This window comes from Rattus rattus, chromosome 3 (genome assembly GCF_011064425.1).
Source record: "Rattus rattus isolate New Zealand chromosome 3, Rrattus_CSIRO_v1, whole genome shotgun sequence".
NCBI lineage: Eukaryota > Metazoa > Chordata > Mammalia > Rodentia > Muridae > Rattus > Rattus rattus.
Window position 1 is genome coordinate 95,028,744 of NC_046156.1, and position 22,826 is coordinate 95,051,569.

The 22,826-nt window shown below is 37.1% G+C and overlaps 1 protein-coding gene across 1 annotated transcript in view; it reads right to left on the minus strand.

Moving 5' to 3' along the window:
* Sucnr1 (succinate receptor 1) overlaps positions 1–22,130 on the minus strand; it is a 38,927-nt gene extending 16,797 nt beyond the window's left edge. The window contains exon 1 of the mRNA XM_032896965.1: positions 21,987–22,130. Coding sequence (XP_032752856.1) covers positions 21,987–22,130 — 144 coding nt within the window. The remainder of the gene's footprint in view (positions 1–21,986) is intronic.
* Positions 22,131–22,826: the final 696 nt, after the last annotated feature.

The following is a 22,826-nucleotide window of genomic DNA, read 5'->3' on the forward strand; positions in this document are numbered from 1 at the left end:
CATTCAGGTCTTTTCTCTTCAACCTGTCTTGTCTTTATTCACCTCTCATAGAAAAGAAGAACCTGCTAGGTCAAAACATAAAATTAGTACCATTGAATACTCTTTACCATGAATATGTCAACTTCATGTGATTTTTCTCTAATAAAGTAAAACTTAGAATATATTAAGGTTAGCAATGGTTTACAAGATTTATTATTTATCAAACTTAATGATTAGATTTCCTATCTACTAAACAGGACACTTTACACAAACAAGAATCAGAGATAAAACACCAAAGTGTTTATGGGACGATCCTATTAGGAAGGCCTCTGGGCATGCTTACAAGATACATTCTTTCAGTACAAAAACAGTCTGTGTGAACAAGCAGCTGGCCTAAGGGTCACACTCATTTTTACTGGATCACAAGCCAAGAAGAGGGAGGACAATTATTCATACCAAAAAATGTCTTAAATCGTTAAGGGCAAATATTCATAATAACCCCAAAGAGTTGAATCAAGCTAAGGACACAAAGAACTCCAAGGTTCTTTTAACAGAGCACAGGGAATAGAGTAGAGGCAGGGGGAGGTTGTGACTATACCATTTCAGACATCAAACCAGCATTACTAGCCGAATTACCTTACCATGAAATACAACCTAGCCATTATTCAGTCAGAACCAAATATTTCATTTCTTCTCTAAATAAGACACAGACAAAACTTGTTAAGAGTTACTTTCTTTTCAACAACTGATTCGAAGAAAGATCTTGTTCATCCATCATAGTTAAGTCATGGCAAATAAGAGTACATATAGGCATAAAAACCCAACCTCAGGGATTTTTTTCTATTTTTTTTGAGAATTCATTGTATCTTTACCATGTACTGTGATATCTTCCTCAATCCCCTCCATGGACCCTTCCCATGGATCTCTTTCCAATCTCTTGTACCATTTTCTATATCTCACTACTGCCAATTAGTGTTATCTGTTTATGCATAAACATGGAGTCATGAATCAGAATACAGACAACCTATAGAGGCTACACTGTACAAAAGAAATGACTGCCCCTCTCCTACACATTATCACCTGCCAGTAGCTCCTCAGCTAGGGGTGAAGTTTCATAAGCTCCTACATCCATGTGGAATTCTTCATGCTATTCAGGTAATTACAGCTACTTTATTCATGAGTGCAATAGTCATGCCATGTCCAAAGGAGCATTCCACAGCACTCCTTCCTCTCTTGCAGTTCTTCTTACATTATTTCTGCTTCATCTTCTAGTATATTCCATGAGGCATGGCAAGAAGGTTGATATCCCACTTAGGGCAGAGCACCGAACAATAATTTTTTTCAGGACTTTGATCAGTTATGAATCTCAACATTGACCACTGCCCAGTGTAAAAAAGAAGCCTCTCTGACTAAGGCTGACAGTAGACAAAATGGATATATATATATATATATATATATATATATATATATATGTGTGTGTGTGTGTGTGTGTGTGTGTGTGTGTGTGTGTGTGTGTTTTATAGGAAGTCTGACCGTGTATCCTCTGTGTAAAACAACCACAGTACATTCCCACCTGTGGCCTGTGAACTACAGTGTAGAAAACCAACCTATGTGTCCAATAATCAAATGAATGGATAAGATCATATGGTTCCTAAAATCATTGAAATATTTCTTAGCTGTAAAGAAAAATTGAACTTCAGAGAAATCAATTAAACCAAATGGTGTAACTTAGGTATAGAAGGAAAACAGCTAATTTCCCCTCACATGCACATCCCAACTTCAAGTATTTTCTTTTGTGTCACCCCAAGGACCCTATTGTCTTCTTCTACTTAAGGTTTTTTTCCCAAATTGTCAGTGTTCTCGTTAAGTGTGGTTTCCTTTTTTAGCCCATCTATATCACATTAGCTAGTCTATAACATGGTAATTGTTTGTGATAAAATAAGGTAAAAGTATTTAATTTATGCAATACTCTATCAAAGGGTTGTTGTTTCTGTAATCTCCACTAGATAATATGTCATTTTGTTGGTTTGCTAAATTAAATATTATCTCATATTTGACTTTGAAAAACTGACATCATTTCTTGGGCCTTGGTTGTGTGTATGAAGCAATTTTGAGCAGAATTATAGATGGCAAATGAAATATACAAATGTTCTTTCTCTACACTTGGTTCCATGCTTGTCACAATTTGACTAGTTTCTGGTTGGCCTACTATGCCAGAATTTTTCTCACTGTAGTGCTCCAGGCAACCCTATCAATTAAATACAACTTTCTCAATGTGTATTGAATGAAAACTTTTCCATTAAATTGTCATAATAGAAGGAGGAGGAGGAGGAAGGAGGAAGAGGAGGAGGAGGAGGAGGAGAAAAAGAAAAACAAGAGCAAAAACAAGAACAAGAAGAGCAAGAACAAGAACAAGAAAAGCAAGAACAAGGACAAAAACTTAATTTTCACTTTCACAAATTGGGAGTTTGACCCACTTACTGTGGCTTTGTGGTTTCATTATGTCTAAAATTTTTGTTTAAAAAATTCACAAAATATACAGTCTAAATAATGAATAACTGGTTTAATGTTCACTCATTGTGTATAGTACTTTAGGCATATAGACTTACAATGTAGAGGAATCCAGAACAATGCTGTAGGCTGACTTAGAATGCTTCATACAGTTAATCTTGTGGAGTCTGGGTTTGATACTGATCAAGAAACTGTGCTATTTCCTGTTGGTTACATAAGCCTGTTTTTAATGGTGAGAAGAGTTATGCACACAAAGGGCAGGAGTCCATCCTATCAGATCATTTGTAGACAAGGGAACAACAGAGAAATCACAGATGTCCTTTACTCTCTTCCCTGGTCCAACCCTACAAACCTGGAGAACATTATCCTCCCTGATAGATTTACTTATAACACGGCACCTCTGTCATCGCAAGGACCAGCATGCTGGTCTTCTATATTCTGGCCATGCCACTGTTTCTCTTACCTTTAAATATTTGTAATATGATATTCATTTCTGTAATAACCATGAATTATGAATGGAGATGCAGTCTTCTATGACTTTGTAATTCTCTGGGGATGCAGCACTGTTGTTACATTTTCTAGTTCACTCATTTTTCTTTTGTTATTTTTTTTTATTATTGAACACTGTTCAATGGCATATATATATATATATATATATATATATATATATATATATATATCAACCATTCAACAATTGAAGGGCATACTGACTGAATGTTTCCAATGTCGTGCTATTAAGAATGAAGTTGCAATTGATATTCTGTCCAAGTATGTATGGGGCCAGGGCAATCAAGCAGGGCCATCATCCAAGTTTGGGAGGCTTATGTATTTAGATCCCAGCTCAGGCTCGAGGATAGTACTGAGAATCACCTATCTTGCTAATGAGGAGATAACAAGAGTACCATTTGATAAGGACAATGAGTTTATCAGATATTAGGCACTGACATACCTGTGCTAGTCCTAAAGAATTGCAGCAATGACAACTTAAAAACAGCCATAAACGAGGACATTAAAGAACTGAAAAGAGAAATAGCCCACTTAAGAAAATTGATGAATTCCCTGACAAAAGATGTGTTACAGAATAAAAGAGTGTTAGGCTTGTCCTTACAGCAAAGGGGGCTATGTGCTGCTCTAAAAGAGAAATGCTGTTTTTATGTGAATCATTCTCACGTTATCAGGGAATCCTGGCTAAAGTAAAAAACAAGCAAACAAATAAACAAACAAACAACAGAAACAACAACAAACAGAATGAAATTGATCTAAACACTCACACACAGGTTTCTCAGTAGATGTAAGCTTTACTTCTCTGAGGTAAACACCTGAGTGTGAACTTCGAGGGTTGTATGACACAGCGTGTTCAGTGTCGCAGAAACTGTATGTAGTTACAAGGGAAGACGGAGGATAATGTTCTAACATTTTCCACCACGTCTATGAATTATAAATAGAATCAAGGGAGGGAAGAGATCATGGCAATGAACACAGGAGTGATAATCTTAGAAATGAGGACCTCACAGATCATGCTGATGTAGGGCCTGTATGGAGGCTGGGTCTGTCTGTGTTAGTCCAGTGGACAAAGGGAAGGGCAAACAGTTCACTTACAACAAATAAACAATACATTTAGTAAAATAAGTAAATTCCAAAGTACATGGCTTATTTTCCCATAGCAGTGTCAGTTTGTTTTAATCATTTAATTAGCACAATATTCATTCATTTCATAACTGTTACATTTTATCAATACAGATGGGAAAGATTTTTCCAGAATTTATATTATTTTATTGACTATGATTTGCATGCCATATCGTTAAGAAAGTATTAACACTTGCTGTTTATACCTGTAAAACTTACTTATAGGTGTTCCATTAGGACAAAGTCTTACATTTGTTATAAAATGTTAGAATTTTTAATTCTGAAGAATTAAAACTCATTTTTTTAATAATCAAACCAGTATGTAACATCTACCACTACATTGAGAATAAACGTAAAAGGTAAACAAATTTTGGCATGAAGAAAATGTAGGTGCAGAGAAAAGATTACTGCGACCAATAAGTTTCTACTCAGATCTTGACAGCAAACAATATGAATATTGTTCACAAATGTGTTTCATATGTGAAGTTTTTCTTTCTGTGTTTTTCTGCTCATATTTTAATATTAGCTACTTTATTAAGAATTCTTAACATTACATGGGAAGTTATTTGAAACAACAGATTTCTCCATTGACTGCTCTCTCTCTCTCTCTCTCTCTCTCTCTCTCTCTCTCTCTCTCCCTCTGTGTGTGTGTGTGTGTGTGTGTGTGTGTGTGTGTGTGTGTGTGTGTGTGTGAGAGAGAGAGAGAGAGATTGGGTTACCTCACTCAGGATGATATTTTCTAGTTCCATCCATTTGCCTACGAATTTCATGAAGCCATTGTTTTTAATAGGGGAGTAGTACAACACTGTGTAGATGTACCACATATTCTATATCCATTCCTCTGTTGAGGGACAACCATCTGGGTTCTTTTTAGATTCTGAATATTATAAATAAAGCTACTTTGAATATAATGGAACATATGTCCTTGTTATATGTTGGAGCATCTTTTGGGTATATGCCCAGGAATGGTATATCTGGGTCTTCAGGTAATACTATGTTCAATTTTCTGAGGAAATGCTGCACTGATTTCCAGAGTGGTTGTGCCAGCTTGCAATCCTACCAACAATGAAGGAGTGTTCCTCTTTCTTCACATCTTCGCCTGCATCTGTTGTCACCTGAATATTTCATCTTAGCCATTCTGACTGATGTGAGTTGGACTCTGAGGGTTGTTTTGATTTGCATTTCCCTGATAACTAAGAATGTCGAACATTTCTTTAGGTACTTTTCAGAAATTTGATAATCCTTAGCTGAGAATTCTTTGTTTAGCTCTGTACCCCATTTTTAATAGGGTACAGATTCTCTGGAGTCTAACTTCTTGAGTTCTTTGTATATATTTGATATTAGCCCTCTATTTGATGTAGGATTGGTAAAGATCTTTTCCTAATCTATTGGTTGTTGTCCTAATGACAGTGTCCTTTACCTTACAGAAGCTTTGAAATAAAAACCTACTTTTAATGAGTATTCCTAAATGATTTAACATCCCTTCTAGACCTCTACCTACCAGAGGTAGTTGAAAGGGAAGGTTAATAGTTAATAGGATGTGGACCTGTTAAGAAATACTTCTTTGAAGCATATCCAATCTGCATTATCAGGATATCAGTAGTTCAGTTCACGTGAATCAGCAGGGACAGATTGATCCACTAGCAAACACCAATCACTAATCAGCAAAGGCAGCACTCCCACATACCATTCACAAATCAACAATAGCAAGTTGATCCAAAATAAACCACAAGGCTTTGTCAATTGGCCCAAGTCTGAAGAAGTAGCAAAAAGCTTACAGAAAACTACCAGCAGTTTTTTGATGTGTTTCTCTCTATGTAGTCACAAAACATAATGATCAACAAAGAATGGGGAGGTATACCAATACCACCTAGCATCATCAGCAAAGACCAGCATCAACAACGCCCAATGATGACCAACAAAAAATGGCATGGTATACCAATATCATCAAGCATCATCTACTCTCCATTAGGCTATATTTATATTCTTTCTAAACATCACATGTTCTCTCAAGCATCTGCTTTAACAAAACATTGCATGCCCTTTTTTCCAGGTTGCTTCCAGAAAACCACCACATGTTTATTCTTGGCAAAACATCCTTCCACATATCTGCTTTAGCCAAAGTGTCCTCTCATGAGACAGTTTCAAAAAAAATCACATGACACAACTGAGACTCCATATAAACCAGAAATTTCCACTTTAGGTATCAGTTAGGAATGGTGTGCTCTTCAATGGTACACTTCAATGTGAAGTGCAAAAGTAAATCCATTCTTAGGAATTTTCTGGATTCTTCAAGTCCCTTAAGTGAAAATAGGGAATAAATGTCTTGGGATTTTCTATTTGTCTTAGTCAAGCCCAAACTTGTAAGTAAAGTTGTAAAGCACATGCACCATATTCCATACCACCCCTTGATGTCCTTACAAAAACATCATAGTTAGCTCTCAGTTTTAAAACATCAGTACTTTCAGGCAGCCAGGTATTTCAAAGAAGCTGGTTTTCAATTTTCTAAAGCCATGTCTCCATGTTTATGTAAAGAGTTCACTGACATTTCTTACATACCAGAGGTCAAGGCTGATGTGGGAACCCATGGATATAGACTCTTCCAAATTCTGAAATAGAGTTTATCACACAGTCTTAATTATAAAGTATCCATTTGGACTTGCATATTTCCTCTGAGACTTAAAATCCCAGAGATAGAATGTTACAGGCTCTTGTAACTCTTAAGAATATCCCCAATGAATAACATCCAACATGTCATTTTTAATGAGCAGTAATACATTGGAGTGATCTTTAATATTTTTCACAATAATAAAATTTACATGATTAAGAGTCATTCAGCAGTTGCCAATGTTTACACAAATTATTTAAACATATAGTATTATCTTGTGTTTTCACCTCAATTTTTGAAATGTTTGTTTAGACTTCACAGTTGCTCTGTCTCCAAGTCCTGTGGAATTTTGCCCTTTGACACTTTATATCTTTAAACTCCCACAGTTTACAACTTAGTGCTGTTTTAATTCCAAGGATAACAAGGACTCTTCTTGCCCTGCAAATCAGAGCTCTAAGTGGGACAAGTAGTAGTAGTATTGCTTGACCAAATGTCTGAACAAATGAAATACATTTTAAAATATTTTTATTTGACTGGCAGTGTCCTTAGAAATAACAATGATTAATGCTAATTTCGTATATTTATGTTGTTCAACTTGAATAATAGAAACATATGGCGTCCATATACATTTGTTAACTGATACATAAGTTTGGGATGTGCTTAGGCTATGTCTGCTATTATTTCTTATTCTGCCAGTTATTTTGGGGAGCATTACACATGATAGAAAATGTTACTGGATTAAATTATTTTATATATTTGAAGCTCTCAGTTACCACCCTGGAGCATCTAAGGATATATAATGTTCAAATATTACTTTTTTATATTTTAAAATATAAAAATATATTTTATATATTTTTAATATATTGATTATATATTTGAAGCTCTCAGTTACTACCCTGGAGCATCTAAGGATATATAATGTTCAAATATTACTTTATACCTTCAAATATTTTTAGGATTAATTTGTATGTGGATAAATATTTTTGTCTAGAAAAGTGCATGCTTATGGGATAGTTTATCTCCACATACACAACATTTCATAATCATTGATGTGTTATCTTCATTAAATCATCTTGTATAACAAACAATCTTGCAAAGAGAATGTGAAATAAACACAGTCTGTCTTTACAAGTTTATGTCAAGCTATAGTCAACAAGATAAGAAAAATAATACTGTATTAAGTAGGTCTATGGTGATGGTAATAAAGCGTTTAAACTCCCTGCAAAAGGAAAGGAGAGAAGATGGCTCACAAGAAAGTGATATGAGTTTCTACACCATACCTGTCTTCCAGTTGCATCTGGCCTTGTGGGTCTTTTATGACTTCAATGACCAAAATCAAGCTGGCAAGGGAAAGGTTTATTCACCTTATACTTCACTAAAGCAAGCCAAGGCAGGAACTCAAACAGGACTAGAAACTGGAAGCAGAAGCTGATGCAGAGACCACAAAGGGATGCTGCTTATCGGCTTGTTCTCCTTGGCTTGTTCTACCAGCTTTCTTATAGAACCTAGGACCACTTGCCCAGGGATGGAACCACTCACAAATGGATAATCCCCATGAATCACTAATTAACAAAATGTTTTACACTGGGATATTATAAGTAAATTTTATTAATTGAGATTATCTCCTTTTTGATAACTCTAATCGGTGTGGCAAGTTGATATAAGATTAGCCAGCACAGGGTCTATGAGTATATAGGAGGTGGTGGAAAGGTAATGGAGTATTAGACTTCAGCAATACAGTCTTCATGAACTGTCACTCATATTAGGGTTAGACTCTTCAGTGATACAATCTTCTTGATCTTTCACTCACATTAGGGTGGCACTCTTCAGCTACGCACTTTCCTTTGAGTCACTCATGTTCACATACATGTCCTGACAGGAATGAAAATATTCCAGTTGGGATCACTAATGAAATGACAGCCAACAAAACTAACAGAGTAGATTTACTCTCATTGGATAAATTATGACATTGTGACATTGTGACATTGTGGAATTACATATACATATGTATGTCAGCTCATGATGTGTGTGCTTACAGCAGCCTCAAACTTCAGAGGAGTGTCATCTGTCTCAGCCAGCAAAGCCTGGTAGCAAAAGCACTGCTGTCTACAGCATTGAGCATGCAGTAAAGAATGCAAAGCTGGTGTTTACTTGGCTTTTTCCTTTCCCACATTATGTAAAGGCTAGCCACATTCAATATGGACTTTATACAATCAGTTAACGCCCCACCCTGACACATGCACAAGTTTATATCTCACCAAATGTCCTATCATTTCTTTTTTCTTTCATATATGTAAATATATATTATACATATAATATATATAATGTAGATATTATATTTGCACATACATTTGTATATTCAATATATATGAATATATTGCATAATGTATAAGTTTTTAATTTATATTTAGATCATGTTATTCCTTCCCTCTTTTTGTCTAGATGCTCTCCAACTTCCTACCCACCCAACTTTAGGTTCTTTCTCAAAACAAAACAAAGCAAAATGAAATCTAATACAACAAAGATAAGAAAACAGAATAGATCATCAAAAGAAAAAGTTAGGTATTTTCAGAGTGTTCCAGATCTCCTACATATTTTGTGCCAGTAGTATTTTTACTGACATTTTAAACCAATGTATTTATTTCTTCTGTCATGTCTTCAATGCAGTGATTCTCTATTCTATCTCTTATATTCTATCTCCTATGAACAGTTTTATTTATAATTTTCTATGGCTTGTATGCATTTTCATAGATTTCTTTAAGAGTTTATTTGTTTCCTCCTTATAACACTTCTATCATATTTATAAAGACTGTTTATAGATCCTTTATTTGTGCTTCAAATATGTTTGAATTCTCAGGGCCTGTTGTGTTAGGGTTGCTTGGCTCTAGTGTAGTCATATTGTCCAGGATGTTGTTTGTTGTTGCTTCTAGGCATCTGGGATTGGGGTGTTGGTCATTCTAGGTGCTGATATCTAGTCTTACCTTTGTTGGGTGTGTTTGTCAGTCCTTGGCTTTTGCATACTCTCAGGTCTTAGAAGAATAGGGTGGTGATGTGTTGTCTGTAGGAAAATCTTCCAGGTTTTTAACAGTGGGACAACTGGTGCTTTCACATCAAGTGTGTTTCTGGTTATTGGGAGTTGACTTAAGAATTGGAGAGAGTTGTGTTATTGTTGGGGCTTCCCAAGAAGACAGAAACCTGAGTGTTCCATCAGGATCTGGTGAGTTAGTCCACTCGGAATAAGAGCTTGGAGTTAGAGAAAGGATAGGAGAAGGTATTCTAGAGAGCTAAGGATGAGACTGGAGGATTGGACTTGGAGAACTGGAGTGGGAGGAGAGGATATGCAATTAGTCCACCTGTTTCCCTTATAGGAGTGGCCTGTGAATTCCCAGAAAATTCCTGCTAGAGTTGGAGGTTGGAATAAAGCAAAGAGCCTTGGCTCAGGAAGAGACATGACCTGGAGACAGGACAGGTTGTGGGGGGAGACTGAAGAGCTGGGCATAAGGCTTGGAAATTTTATTTGGAGGAGAAAGGGAGGTGAAGGTCTGTGCTTAGCCTACCTGTCTCCCTGGCAGGGACACCTTAGGTGTTTCTTAATGTCATCAAGCTAACAATCATGTTCAATTGCCACATACACAATAGAGTTTTATTCAGTCATAAAGAAAAATAAAATTATGTTATTTACAGGAAAATGTACGTAACTGTGGATCGTCCTGTTAAACAAAACAACCCAATCTCACAAAGACAAATATCATATTTTATCTATTATGTGGAACCTAAAAATTGCATATGTGCATGAGTATACACACACACACACACACACACACACACACACACACACCACTAAAATAGAAAATGAATTTATTACAAACAGAAAAGAGACTAGAGAAAGGCAGGAGGAGTTACAGTAGAAGCTAATGACAGTTAAATGTACTCAAAGTACATGGTAACCTTAAATGAAAATGGCATTGTAAAACCTATTATGTTGTACAGTAAATGTACAATAAAGGGAAATGGTCTGAGATGTGGAATACGCCCATTATCTTCAGCTTGCCGTGGTTTCCTGGTTGGCAGTTGTGACCAAAAATGGCACACTTCAAGTCTATGGATAAAGATACTTACAAATCTATGGATATAGAATGTGTGTGCATGTACGTGTGAGTGTGTGTGTCCTCATAAATCTCAGGATAGATGAGGTGGGTCTCTTCTCCCCATATAGCTTCACCTTTGTTTGTGGAGTACTGTCATCTCTAAGTTGCTGTTAGGCAGTCATGTCTGTGATTGAAAGCTTCAGGAAGGCACCACCAGCTGTTGCTTTCCATCTTTTGTCATAGAAAGCAAAGAGATCCATGTTTGCACTCATGTATTTTTGTGGACATAATATAAACTAGGAGACTGCCACATCTACTTGCTTTGTTCTTTGGGCCAGTTGAATCTGTGTGTCAGTGTTACTCAAGGTGGTCATTTCCTGTTATAGTTTAGAAAGGAAGAAGTAGACCTCAATAACATAAATTTATTTTATTTGCATCTTTATATTTATTTTAAAGTGTTTAACAATAAACAAATATATAGAGTGAGAAAATAGTCTTTCATGGCTTAAAATACATGTATAAATAATTACATTACTTTAATGCAATAATTTCAATATTAGTTATAAGTATATCTACACATACCATGTCATGTGAAGAAATAAAACATATACCAATAAGAAATAAGGTAATTGAAACATTGTGGAATATGTTATAATAAAATGCTTATTTAAGTAAGACTTTATTTTCATAATTATTGGACTAAATAAAATGAAAGTCATCTCAAGAATGTAATACTGGGAAAGTAACTAAATTGCTTTATAACTAATCATATTAGCTTCAGAAAACCATGCATATATTACATTCAATAATTTTTAGAATTCTGCTTCTTTGTGACATTGAAAAATTTTGTACATCTTGAGTTATTTGTGATTAGAAACCAAGTTTGTACTTCTTTTTTAAGTTGGTAGATGATTTAAAATTAAGCGAACTAAAACACACAGTTAACAGTTCAGTCATCTTCCTCCTGCTTCTTTTGTCCTTCTGTGTGATGTTGTCTGACCAGTGTAACCTTCACAGAATATTTATTTTGGATCTGATAGACCAAAAACCAGAGTTTGGATCAGTTGTCCTCACCAGTGCCCACTTCACTCAATTAATCTGTTTCTACATCTTGAGATCAGCTTTATTGTTTTGATGTTTTCTTAAAGGAAACATTCATTAAGTCTATTTCCTTAATATTGTTAACACTCTATGCTTGGCACAGTGAAAGTCATGAAAGCTTGCTACTTTTTTAAATTTTTTGCTTTTTCTCAGAGTTTACAACATCCCTCCTTCATGTCCCGAGAAGGAGCACTACAGATTGCCTTCAACTGCAAATCCTAGCATCCCATGGAGTTTGCTACTTTCCTCCACCAACATGGCTGTGGCTTCACTACATGTACTTTTATTTCTATTATTTTTATTGGTTACTTTATTTATTTACACTTCAAGTGTTATCCCCTTCTCAGTTTCCCCTCCACAAACCCCCGTCCCCTTCCCCTGCCTCTCTGAGGGTGCCCCACCCACCCACTCTTGCCTCAGTGCCCTAGCTTTCCCCTACTGTGTCATCAAGCCTCCATAGGACCAAAGGGCTCCCCAGCCAACTGATGCCAGATAAGGAAATCCGCTGCTACATATGCAGCTGGAACCATGGGTTCCTCCGTGTGTACTCTTTGATTGGTGGTCAAGTCCCTAGGAGTTTTGGGGGGTCTAGTTGGTTGATATTGTTGCTCTTCCTGTGGAGTTGCAAACCCCTTCAGCTCTTTCAGTCCTTACGCTAACTTCTCCACTTGGGTGCCAGCACTCAGTCTGATGTTTGGCTGCATGCATCCTCCTTTGTATTGGTCAGGCATCTCAGGGAACAACTATACCAGACTCCTGTCAGCAGGTGCTTCTTGGCATCAGCAATAGTGGCTAGGTTTGATGTCTGCAGGTGGGATGGATCCCTAAATAAGGTGGTCTCTGAATGGTTTGTCCTTCAATATCTGTTCTACAGTTTGTCCTTGCAGTGCTTTTTGAAAGGAGGAATTCTGGATTAATATTTTGATGTGGTTGGGTTGCCATGCCTATCCACTGGATATGGTCTCTAAAGGTACTATTTCCCTTTGGTTGGGTATTTCGGCTAATGGCCTCCCTGTTGGGTCATGGGAGCCTCTTGGGTTCCTGGCATCTGTAACTTTCTAGTGGCTACCCCCCAGTTCTCCTTCCCCCACTGCTACATACCTCCTTTCAAACTCCTGACCCTCTGTACTTGTCCTGCATCTCCTCCTATATCTGAACTGGTCCTCCTTTTCCCCTCTCCCCTCCTCTCTCCCTCCTAGATCCCATTTTCCCTCTAATTCTGGAGAATAGTTTCTTCTTCCTTCTGAGTAGGACTCACACTTTGGTGTGGTCTTCCTTCTTTTTTGAGTTTCATATGGTCTGTGAGTTGTAGCATGTGTATTCTGAGCTCTTTTTGGTTTTTTGGCTAATATCAACTTACCATTGAGTACATACCATGTGTTTTCTTTTGTGACTGGGTTACCTCACTCAGTTTGAGATTTTCAAGTTCCATCCGTTTGCCTAAGAATTTCATGAAGTCATTGTTTTGAATAGCTGGGTAGTACAGCATTGTATAAATGCACCACATTTTCTGTATCCATTCCTCTGTTGAGAGACATTTGGGCTCTTTCCAGCTTCTGGTTATTGTAAATAAGGCTGCTATGAACATAGTGGAGCATGTGTTCTTGTAATATGTTGGGGCATCTTTTGGGTATATGCCCAGGAGTGGTATAGCTGGGTCCTCAGGTAGAACTATGTCCAATTTTCTGAGGAACCTCCTGTCTCACCTTAGTTGGCTCATTTCATTTTTTTCAAAGGCGATAATTGCTGTGAGCTCAAAACATAGAGAAACATTTTTTTTGTTTCTGTTGTACAATAAGTTGCATTCCACTGGTAACTCAACTTACCAAGGGAAAATATTGTCAAATAATTTGAGAAAGGTTTCTCAACTTTGAAGCAGTGGGCTATCAAAATACCTTTGAGGACCACAAAGTCCCAGAAATGATTATTGAGAAACTCCTTGTTAGAACTCAAACCATCTGCAAGCTCAGCGCAGGTACTCAACCAAACTCTCTCCAATTCAGATGTACACTTAGAACATCACAATTATGAAAGCAAATCATGAAGACTCTTCAGTATGGGAACTATAGTCACAAGAGAAAGCAAGAGAGAAAGAGCCCAGCGTATGTTACTAAGTAATTTACCAGGTCTTATACTGTTATTTTATAGAGGAGAAAACTGAGTTCCAATAATTGATGGAAACTTGCTTGGAATAAACAAAGCTTTATAGGCTGAAGCTCTCCCTAAAATGAAAAGAAAATGGTGTTTGGGTATTTGTATGGATTCTGGGTGTACCTGCAGGTACATATTGCATAGTTTGTATCCTTTGGTTTATCTTGGATTTTGATTTTGAATATTAGCTCACTGGTTTTGTGGGACACCTAACAGTGGTCTCTAACTCTTGGGACATTTCCCTCCAATTGGGTTGCCTTTTCTATCCTTGATATGATGGCCTTTGCCTGATTTTATTACATCTTTTTTTTTACTGTTGTCTCTTGAAGGCTGGTTCTTCTCTGAAGAGGAAACAGGTGGAGAGGGGATTTGGTGTGAAGAGGGGAATTAAAGAGAAGCCAAGAAGTGTAGAAGAAGGCAGCCTGTTGGTTGGGATATATTGTATGAGAGAAGATTTTATTTTCAATAATTATTTTAAAGAAAAAATGGCTATTGTTATAGTGAATTTTCTGACATGACAGTGCTGATTCAAAAACTCTACTCTCAGCTTACAGGGCATAAGAGATACTTTGTTATGGAGACATTATGACTTGCCATGGTCTGGGAACATGGATCCAGGTTATCTGGAATTCCATGTTCCAAATAATAACAGATTTGTAATAACAAAAGAAAGGAAATATGTCAATACACTTTAAAAGTATGTTACAGTAAATGGGGGAATCTCTATTATGGGTCTCAAATGATAGCTGATGACATTCTTTGCTTTTGGGTTTGTAGACAATAATGATCCATTTACACATTGTAATTGTTTCCCCTGCCAAGCATACAATGTTGGGTGAAACATGTTAAATGGGAATGACTTTTGAGAGGCTAAAGATAGCTCAAGATAATTGGGCTCTATGCCTGCGACCCTCCAATTCTCCACAATCACAGTAGTTTCATCAGTTAACGTAGTAGAATTTTTAACATAGCTAGAGATAAATCCCCCTCTGCTGCTACAGAACTTCTGTTCACATTGGGAAGATGACACCTTAATTATGCATAATGTTTGTGTTCATTATTTTATTTATCTCATTTAAAAAGTCATTTAACCCACCTAGACCCAGAAAGCTGAAAATCTATTGTGCTACTTAAAAGGAAAAATTAACAGCATATGCTGTAACTCACAAGAGGAGAGTGTATACTGGAGAAAGTAAGATGAAACATGAATAAGAAAAACTAAGTTGAGGATAATATTGACTTATGATATTGTAGCTTAGAGACTGCCTGTTTAAACAGTCAAATTTTGAAAATCAAAGGACACTAGTCGTATTTAGCTATTAGTTTCCAAAACTTGTCATAAGGAAATTATCACTGTACAGTTTTTACAGCCCATAAGTATGAACATTTAAAAGTTAAGCTACCCAGGGCTGACACTGTCTGCCAGAATCTGAATCTGTCCTGCAGTATTGATTACAACACACTCTGGTGGCTGTATAATTTGCCTCTTGCTCCCTCGGATAAAAATAACTCAGTTGGAATTTTTTTTCAGAAAATGATAAATGTTTTCTAAAGCCATCTATGGTACATTAAAGAAATGCAAAAGGCCACCTGGGAAAGGCACCTGGGAGAGGCCACCTGCCAGGCTGCACCATGTGGTAGTTCTTGCAATTGTCTCAGTATTCTGATTTCTGTAAATAGACTAAGGGAAAAGTCTTAAACTCTACAGAACATAATTAACGTTGAGTCTCTGTGGTCTTTCTTTCCTCTATGTTGTAGCTACTTGTTCAGCTCATGCCTAGGCAGCCATGTTAATAAGACTTTAGGCATGTTTCCTTTGTAGGTCTTAGAGCTATAAGCAATTAAGGAATGACGATGGGGGTAGAATTAGTCTCCTCCAGGGATGAGTGTACCAATTGGCCTATCTAGTTCCTAATGATCAGGAAACATTTGAATGCTTTGAAAACATACATCCACGGGCTGGAGAAATGGCTCAGCGTTTAAGAGCACCAGCTGCTCTTTCAGAGATTGTGAGTTCAATTCCCAGCAACCACATGGTGGCTCACAACCATCTGTAATGGGATCCAATGCCCTCTTCTAGTGTGTCTGAAGACATCTACAGTGAACTTATATATAATAATAAATAATAAAAAAACATACATACGAGTAACATTATACAGATTGAGCAGGGTATATTTTGGTACACACACACACGCGTGCGCGCGCACACACACACACACACACACACACACACACACACACACACACAATTTTTTTTAACAACTATTGCAAAATTGGTCCTGAATTTGAAAGAGAGAAGGGAAGGTATATGAATATGAAATGGCTTGGAAAGAGGAGAGAGAAATGATGTTATTATAAAAGGGGATGATAAAAGGCTATACTCAAATCTACTCAGCTTTCTTTTCTTATTAGGAGCTAAAAAACATTTAAGAATAGAGAAAGTTGCTTTGGATTTTAAAAAAGATTCAGACACCATTGGTTGCTTAAAATGTAAGAAGTATATAAATCTTCATTCAGAAATTTTTGGAGATATTTATAATTTGAAATCATTTCTCTACTAAGGAAGTATATATATTTTCTTTAAAGTCATATTGAAATATACAAACATGAAATTATTGGGTATGTATTCTAAGACTCTTACCTTCATTTCAGTGTATGCTGGGCAATAGCCTTTTGCAACCACAAGGGGGCAAAAGAGATGAACTAATTCCTTAACACGATGTCTCAATTCCTTAAATAGCACGATGTCTCATAATGCTTTTATAATTTTATTTACTTTCTAAAAATACTAAACTTGTTCAAGGCCCTGGTAAAAGTTTTGATTATAATTACATAACAGTATGAAATGTAAAAGGCCATATCTTCTGGTTTCTAAGACAGCAGAGTAAATGGCTATATACAGTATATTCCACTGAAAGAAAACAGAAAACTGAATTGATGTCTAGTGAAAAATAAACAAGTGAATAAATAGGAGTAAGATAAATATATTATGCACCAATACCACAGTCGAAATTAAAAAAATAAAATAAATCCTCTGTTAAAGTAATTAAGGCTAGATTCTGTACTGTCTTAAGGGATGTGGGAAAATGAAAACTCACTGGGTTTCTGTGCTTATAGGGGCTTGGACTAGGTAAGTTTTCATTTTCTTTTTCCTTTGCTTTGTTTTTGAATCTCCTCCCCATAAGGAAGAAATGACCATTTGAGACTAAGAACTATGAGAAGAGGATGCTTTCAAAAAGTGGCTCCTCACCCATTCTTCAGTTTGCCATCTCTGGAAGGAGCTCCGGATCTGCTTTATAAGATTTCCATAAAGTCTTTTATTAGGTACTACCTCAGAGGGAGGGGAACAGGTTGCAATGTGTGTAGGCATGCTACTTGCGTGTTTATTACAAGCTGCTTGCAGAAAGCTCAGTCCTCCCTGCTCTGTCCTCCCTAGGACAGGGGTGCATCATTATGGGCTTGGCAAAGCTCAGCCTCTCAAAACCATCAGCTCCTCCCAGCAACAGGTCAAGTTCTGAATTAATCCGAGGGAAAATAAGTGAAGCCAATCGACCATTGACTCTTCAAATAAAAGGACAAACTTTTTCTTGTCATATCCCATCTATGTCTCCTAAAATTACACCAATTTTCATCACCAGGAGTCATTCTTCTTTTTCTTCATGTGAACTTTATGTCAGCGTTGAGCTCTCCTATGAAATGTCTCAAGTCTTAAATAGTATGTGCACCTCTAAAACCTTCAGAGTTCCAGAGATCTGAAAGTAAAGTAAAACGTTAAAGACCATGCCAGAAAATCTATTGCAGAGAATGACTTTTGGCAGGGTAGCAGGTAGGTAAGTTAAAAATAGATGGGTCACCTTGTTGTTTCATGATCTTTTTTTTTTTAATTTTAACTATATAGAAATTCATTGAGATATATAGAATTTAGGTCTGGTTTCTGTTGCTGTAGCCTTTTCTTGATTTTTAATTTGCAAGTTCTTTGCAAAGATCTTGTAAATAAATAATGACATTAAAACTAACCAGACCCGGTGTCTATAATAAAGCTTTAATACATCGTTAAAACATAAAAAATAATAATTGCTTTTCAGATTTTTGTAGATGAACCTCTGTTATGTTCCTGAACAGTGGCAGACAGAGGTACAAGTCCCTAATAATCAGGTTTGTTGACTGCTAATTTCTTAGTGATGCAGCAAGACTTAAAGAGTTGTATGCCTATGAGAATCTCCCTCCTCCTCCTCCCAGTACACTTATAATGTATTACTGACTTTTCTAGGATGTAAGATCTAAAATTGAAAATAACAGCAGTAAAATCTCTGTGAGCTCTAAAAGGTACCTCTGTATCCAAGTCTGATTACTATAACACAGAGGCAAGGCCAGAAAGACAACTGAGGGCCCCACACAAATGTGCATTTCAGGTTATGCTAGGTGGTTGGCTATGGTTCAGGTGAGCTAGACTTAGGGAAATTCACCAGACTGAACAAGCACACCGGATGTACAATTAGGCTAATTCTGGAATTTAGATAGGTCATGAGTGAGCTAGATACCAGCAGTCTCAGTAGGGTGAGTTGGTACATAGGATAGGTGACTAGGGCCAAGCAAAGTTTGTATTTCAGATATAAAAGATGTACAATCAGGGCCAGTACCTGTAGAATGGGAATAGTGTATAGAGGGCTTAATCTAGGCTGATGTATTGGATGTTCAGTCTTGGCTGGCCCTGAATGATGAGTATGGCACATATAGCATAGGCTCAGGCAGACTTCTATTTTTATTTCTTTATATTTCACTTGGGATTTAATTCCCATTCTCTTTACTTGCTGAAATTTTTGTTCATGCTCTTTTTAAATTATCAATTATGTTTATGATTTCTCTTTTAAACTCATATCCTGAGGTTCATGTGGGTAGTTATTCCTGGAGAACTTGGCTATAGGACTCAATTGGGGCATCATTGTTTTAGCCTTTCATGCTGCTTTTGGTTTTGTTGGAGGGTCTGGACTTGTGGACTTTCTCATTGCATGCCTGATATGAGTTAATATACTGCCTTTGTTGAGTGAAAGTTTGGCTCTGGCTTTGCTGTTGTTCAAGCTTGGCTGATTTCAGATAAAGTATGAAGAGCTTGTATGTCAGTCTCCCAAAGGTTCCACATTGATTGTTTTGATTAGAGTGCTGGGTGGGATTCTAGTTCAGTGGTAACCAAGAAAGGGCGTGAATGTGAGACTCTTCCCAGGGTCTGCTTGGGCAAGTGCAGAAGATAAGCTACCTGGGTATTGTGTCACAGTTTCTTTAATGAAAACCTTTTATCTAGGAGGGAAGCTCATAAAACATAAGACGTTAAAGAGGAGGTCAACATTGTACTTTAAGACAGAGTGTTATCAGGGAGGTGAAACAACAGAATGTCCTAAGGGTAAAAAATCCTATCTTGAAGAGAAACTCTCTAAGCTCAGGAATTCAGTGGCTTCAGTAAGTCTCAGAAACTACCCAGTTCACTAGGACTCTTCATCCTACACATGAGTAAGCAATAAGGAATCACAGTGACACAAGTTGAGTTGACGGAGAGCAGTTGAGACCAATAGATCAGGCTGGAAGAGGCAGAGATTAGCTGAGCTTTCTGGAACCTCAGGCCAACTGAGTGACATGGAAAGAATATTAGGCATAAGGTTTCCAGCCTTAATCCACTATCACTTACACTGGGATAGGCTTCAGTGATGTAACTGCCTTCGAGGCATTTCTACTTTTGTAAGGAATCTCTTACCTATGTTCCTGTAAGCAGCTCTAAAACACCTCCTTCATCCACGAAGTAGAATTTTAGCATGTGTGTACACTGTTCTGTCTTTGTTTCCCTATCTGGAGGGAGAAGACATTTGTTTATGTCTCCCCAGGAATAGTATCACACCTGGATAGAACTGGAAGCATAAGTTCCAGATTCATGAGGGATCATGGGCAGTCACTTCTCTAGACCACAATCTGCATGGCCAAAGTTAGATTTTCTGGGAATAAAAGGACATTAAGAATAGATGGGTATCTGGGTCATCACCAGGCTGCAATAGTTAGCATATCCTGAGCTAATCCTGGAACTATGTGTATATTCAAGAAATGAAGTAATTTTTTTTTACTAGAAAAGAATCACAAGTAGATAGCTAGAGTAGTGGGTAGGTAGCTAGAACAGGCCATAGTTTACCTGTACAACCATATTTGTCTAGGGCCTGTGGTATTTTTACAAATTAACTGTGATACCAAATATTTCAATTACTGCATTTTTACAGTTTATTACAACAAAGTCTTTTCAGAAAAAACATAGTGTGTCTTAGTTCTACCTATCTTGAAATTTATTTTTCAGGATTTTCTTCTAGTATTTATTTTGTATGGAACACAATATAAAGCATTTTGTTGTTGTTTGTTTATTTTAGCTAATACATTTGTTACTAATATAAATTAAGAATTTATTTGACTAGAATTTTTCCATATCCTTCCTATTAAATGTCTGCATTAAAGAATAGTTAAAATTGAGTGGAATATTATTCAGTGTAGACCACTTGCTTAATATGTGCAAGTCCTTGAGTTTAATTTCTAGTGCAAACACATACACACACACAAACACACACACACACACACACACACACAGAGAGAGAGAGGGGGGAGGGAATCAGCAAATGACCTTCAACCTAAAACTTCCAAGACAATTTTGCAGGCAAATGTATGGAATTAGAAAATATCATGCTGAGTGAGGTAACTCAGACCCAAAAGAACATGTGTGGTGTATACTCAGTAATGAAAGGATATTAGCCAAAAATGTGTGGAGTACATAGGGTACAGTCCATAGAACTCAAGAAGATTATCAAGCAGAAGGGCCCAAGTGAAGATTCTTCTATACCTCTTGGGAGGGAGAAGAAAAGCATCATGGGAGATAAAGGGATGAAGGGACCTGGGTGGAAGAGGGGAGAGGAAGAGGAAAGGGGGAAGAAGATCAGGTATAGGGGGGGAGAGGAAAGAAGCCCTGAAGGCTAGCAGAATGAATGGAAATATGCAACCTTGGGGAGGTGGGAAGTAGGGAGATCCTTCAGAATGTACCAGAGACCTGGGAGGTGAGAGATGCTCAGAACTCAAAGAAAGGGACCTTAGATGGAATTTCTAAGAGTGGGGACAGGGAGCTTGTAGTCCACCTCCAGTAGAAAGACAGGGCATCAAGTGGAAGGATGGGGTTGCCATCCCACAGTCAAAAACTCTGACCCAGAACTGTTCCTGTCTAAAAGAACTGCAGAGAAAAAATGGAGAAGAGACTAAGAGAAAGGTGATCCAGTGACCAGTCTCACTTGGGATCCATCTCATGAGGAGGATCTAAGGTCTGACACTGTTATGAAGGTATGGTGTGCTTACAGGCAGGAGCCTAGAATGGCTTTCCTCCAAGAGGCCCAGTAAGCAGCTGACTGATACAAAGTTAGATATTACATCTAACCACTGGACTGAAGTCAGGGACCCCTGTGGGTTGAGAGAAAAGCTAGAAGAAGCTGAGGAGGGACAACCCCATTGGAAGACCAGCAGTCTCAACTAACCTAGACACCTGAGATCTCTCAAACACTGAGCCACCAACCAGGAAGCATTCAGTAGCTGATAGGAGGCCCAGACACATATATAGCAGAGGACTGCCTGGTCTGTCTTCAGTGAGAGAAGATGCACCTAACCCCTGAGACCCCAGGGAGTTGGGAGACCTGGTGGGGTGGGAGGGTGAGAAGGAAGATATCCTCTTGGAGACAAGGAGGAGGAGGAATGGAATGAGGAACTATGGGATTGCAGACAGGGAGGGGGCACCAATTTATAAAAATAGTAACAAAAAGAATGTAAACTTTAAGGCAAATAAAATAATTATTAGAAAAAAGAACATTTCAAATTAAGTTTTTAAGTACTCAGAGTTGACAAATTTGTAAACTTACAAAATGTTTTGCTGCTTTTGTTGCTGTGTTGATCCACAGGAAGTTCCAAGGTTCCCCAGCATTGTCAAAGAGAGGTAAGTACAAAAGCCTCCGATGAGAGCCAAATACTCCTTCTGTCTCAGATGTTTCTTCTGATCTTTGCATGTTGGGAATACAGTAAATGTACTTTAAAACATCAGTGTCCAGTTTTCAGTTCATTTAAGCCTCTATTAAAAACCATCGCACAATTTCCTCAGTACACGTTTTTCTGTTCACTTTGAATTTCCTTAGGGAAAAACAGGAAAATTATACATTGTAGATATACAAGGAAGAACTTTGCAAAGGAAATTGTGCCTATCTGTAAGCTCTAAAATATCCAACAGCCATATTATGTTGCTAGGCAATTAGTAAACAGATTGCAATATTTGGGGAGTGTGTGTGTGTGTGTGTGTGTGTGTGTGTGTGTGTGTCTATCAGTGAAATGTCAGGAAGACCAGTATTTGCATCTAATATCAACTAAAAAAAAGATAATTTATATTTGCATATAGAATTGGCAGAGCTCTATCCACTCTTTGTATTGCTTGAAAATTTTTTGAACAAATAATTATATTCTATTGGGAAGAGTTTAACTTTCCCTGTTTTATTTCAGACTTTTGCACTTTTGTCAACATGCATATGAAGTACAATCCTTAGTACAATATTGAATGGGAATAGTAACATACATTTTATTCACTCTTAAAATGAAGCATTCAAATTTTTACTACTTTGTATAATTTCATTTGATTTTTCTCCATAGATATTCTTTATCAAGTCTGGAAAATCAAGGAACTATTTATAATTTTATTTTTAATTTGATCACTT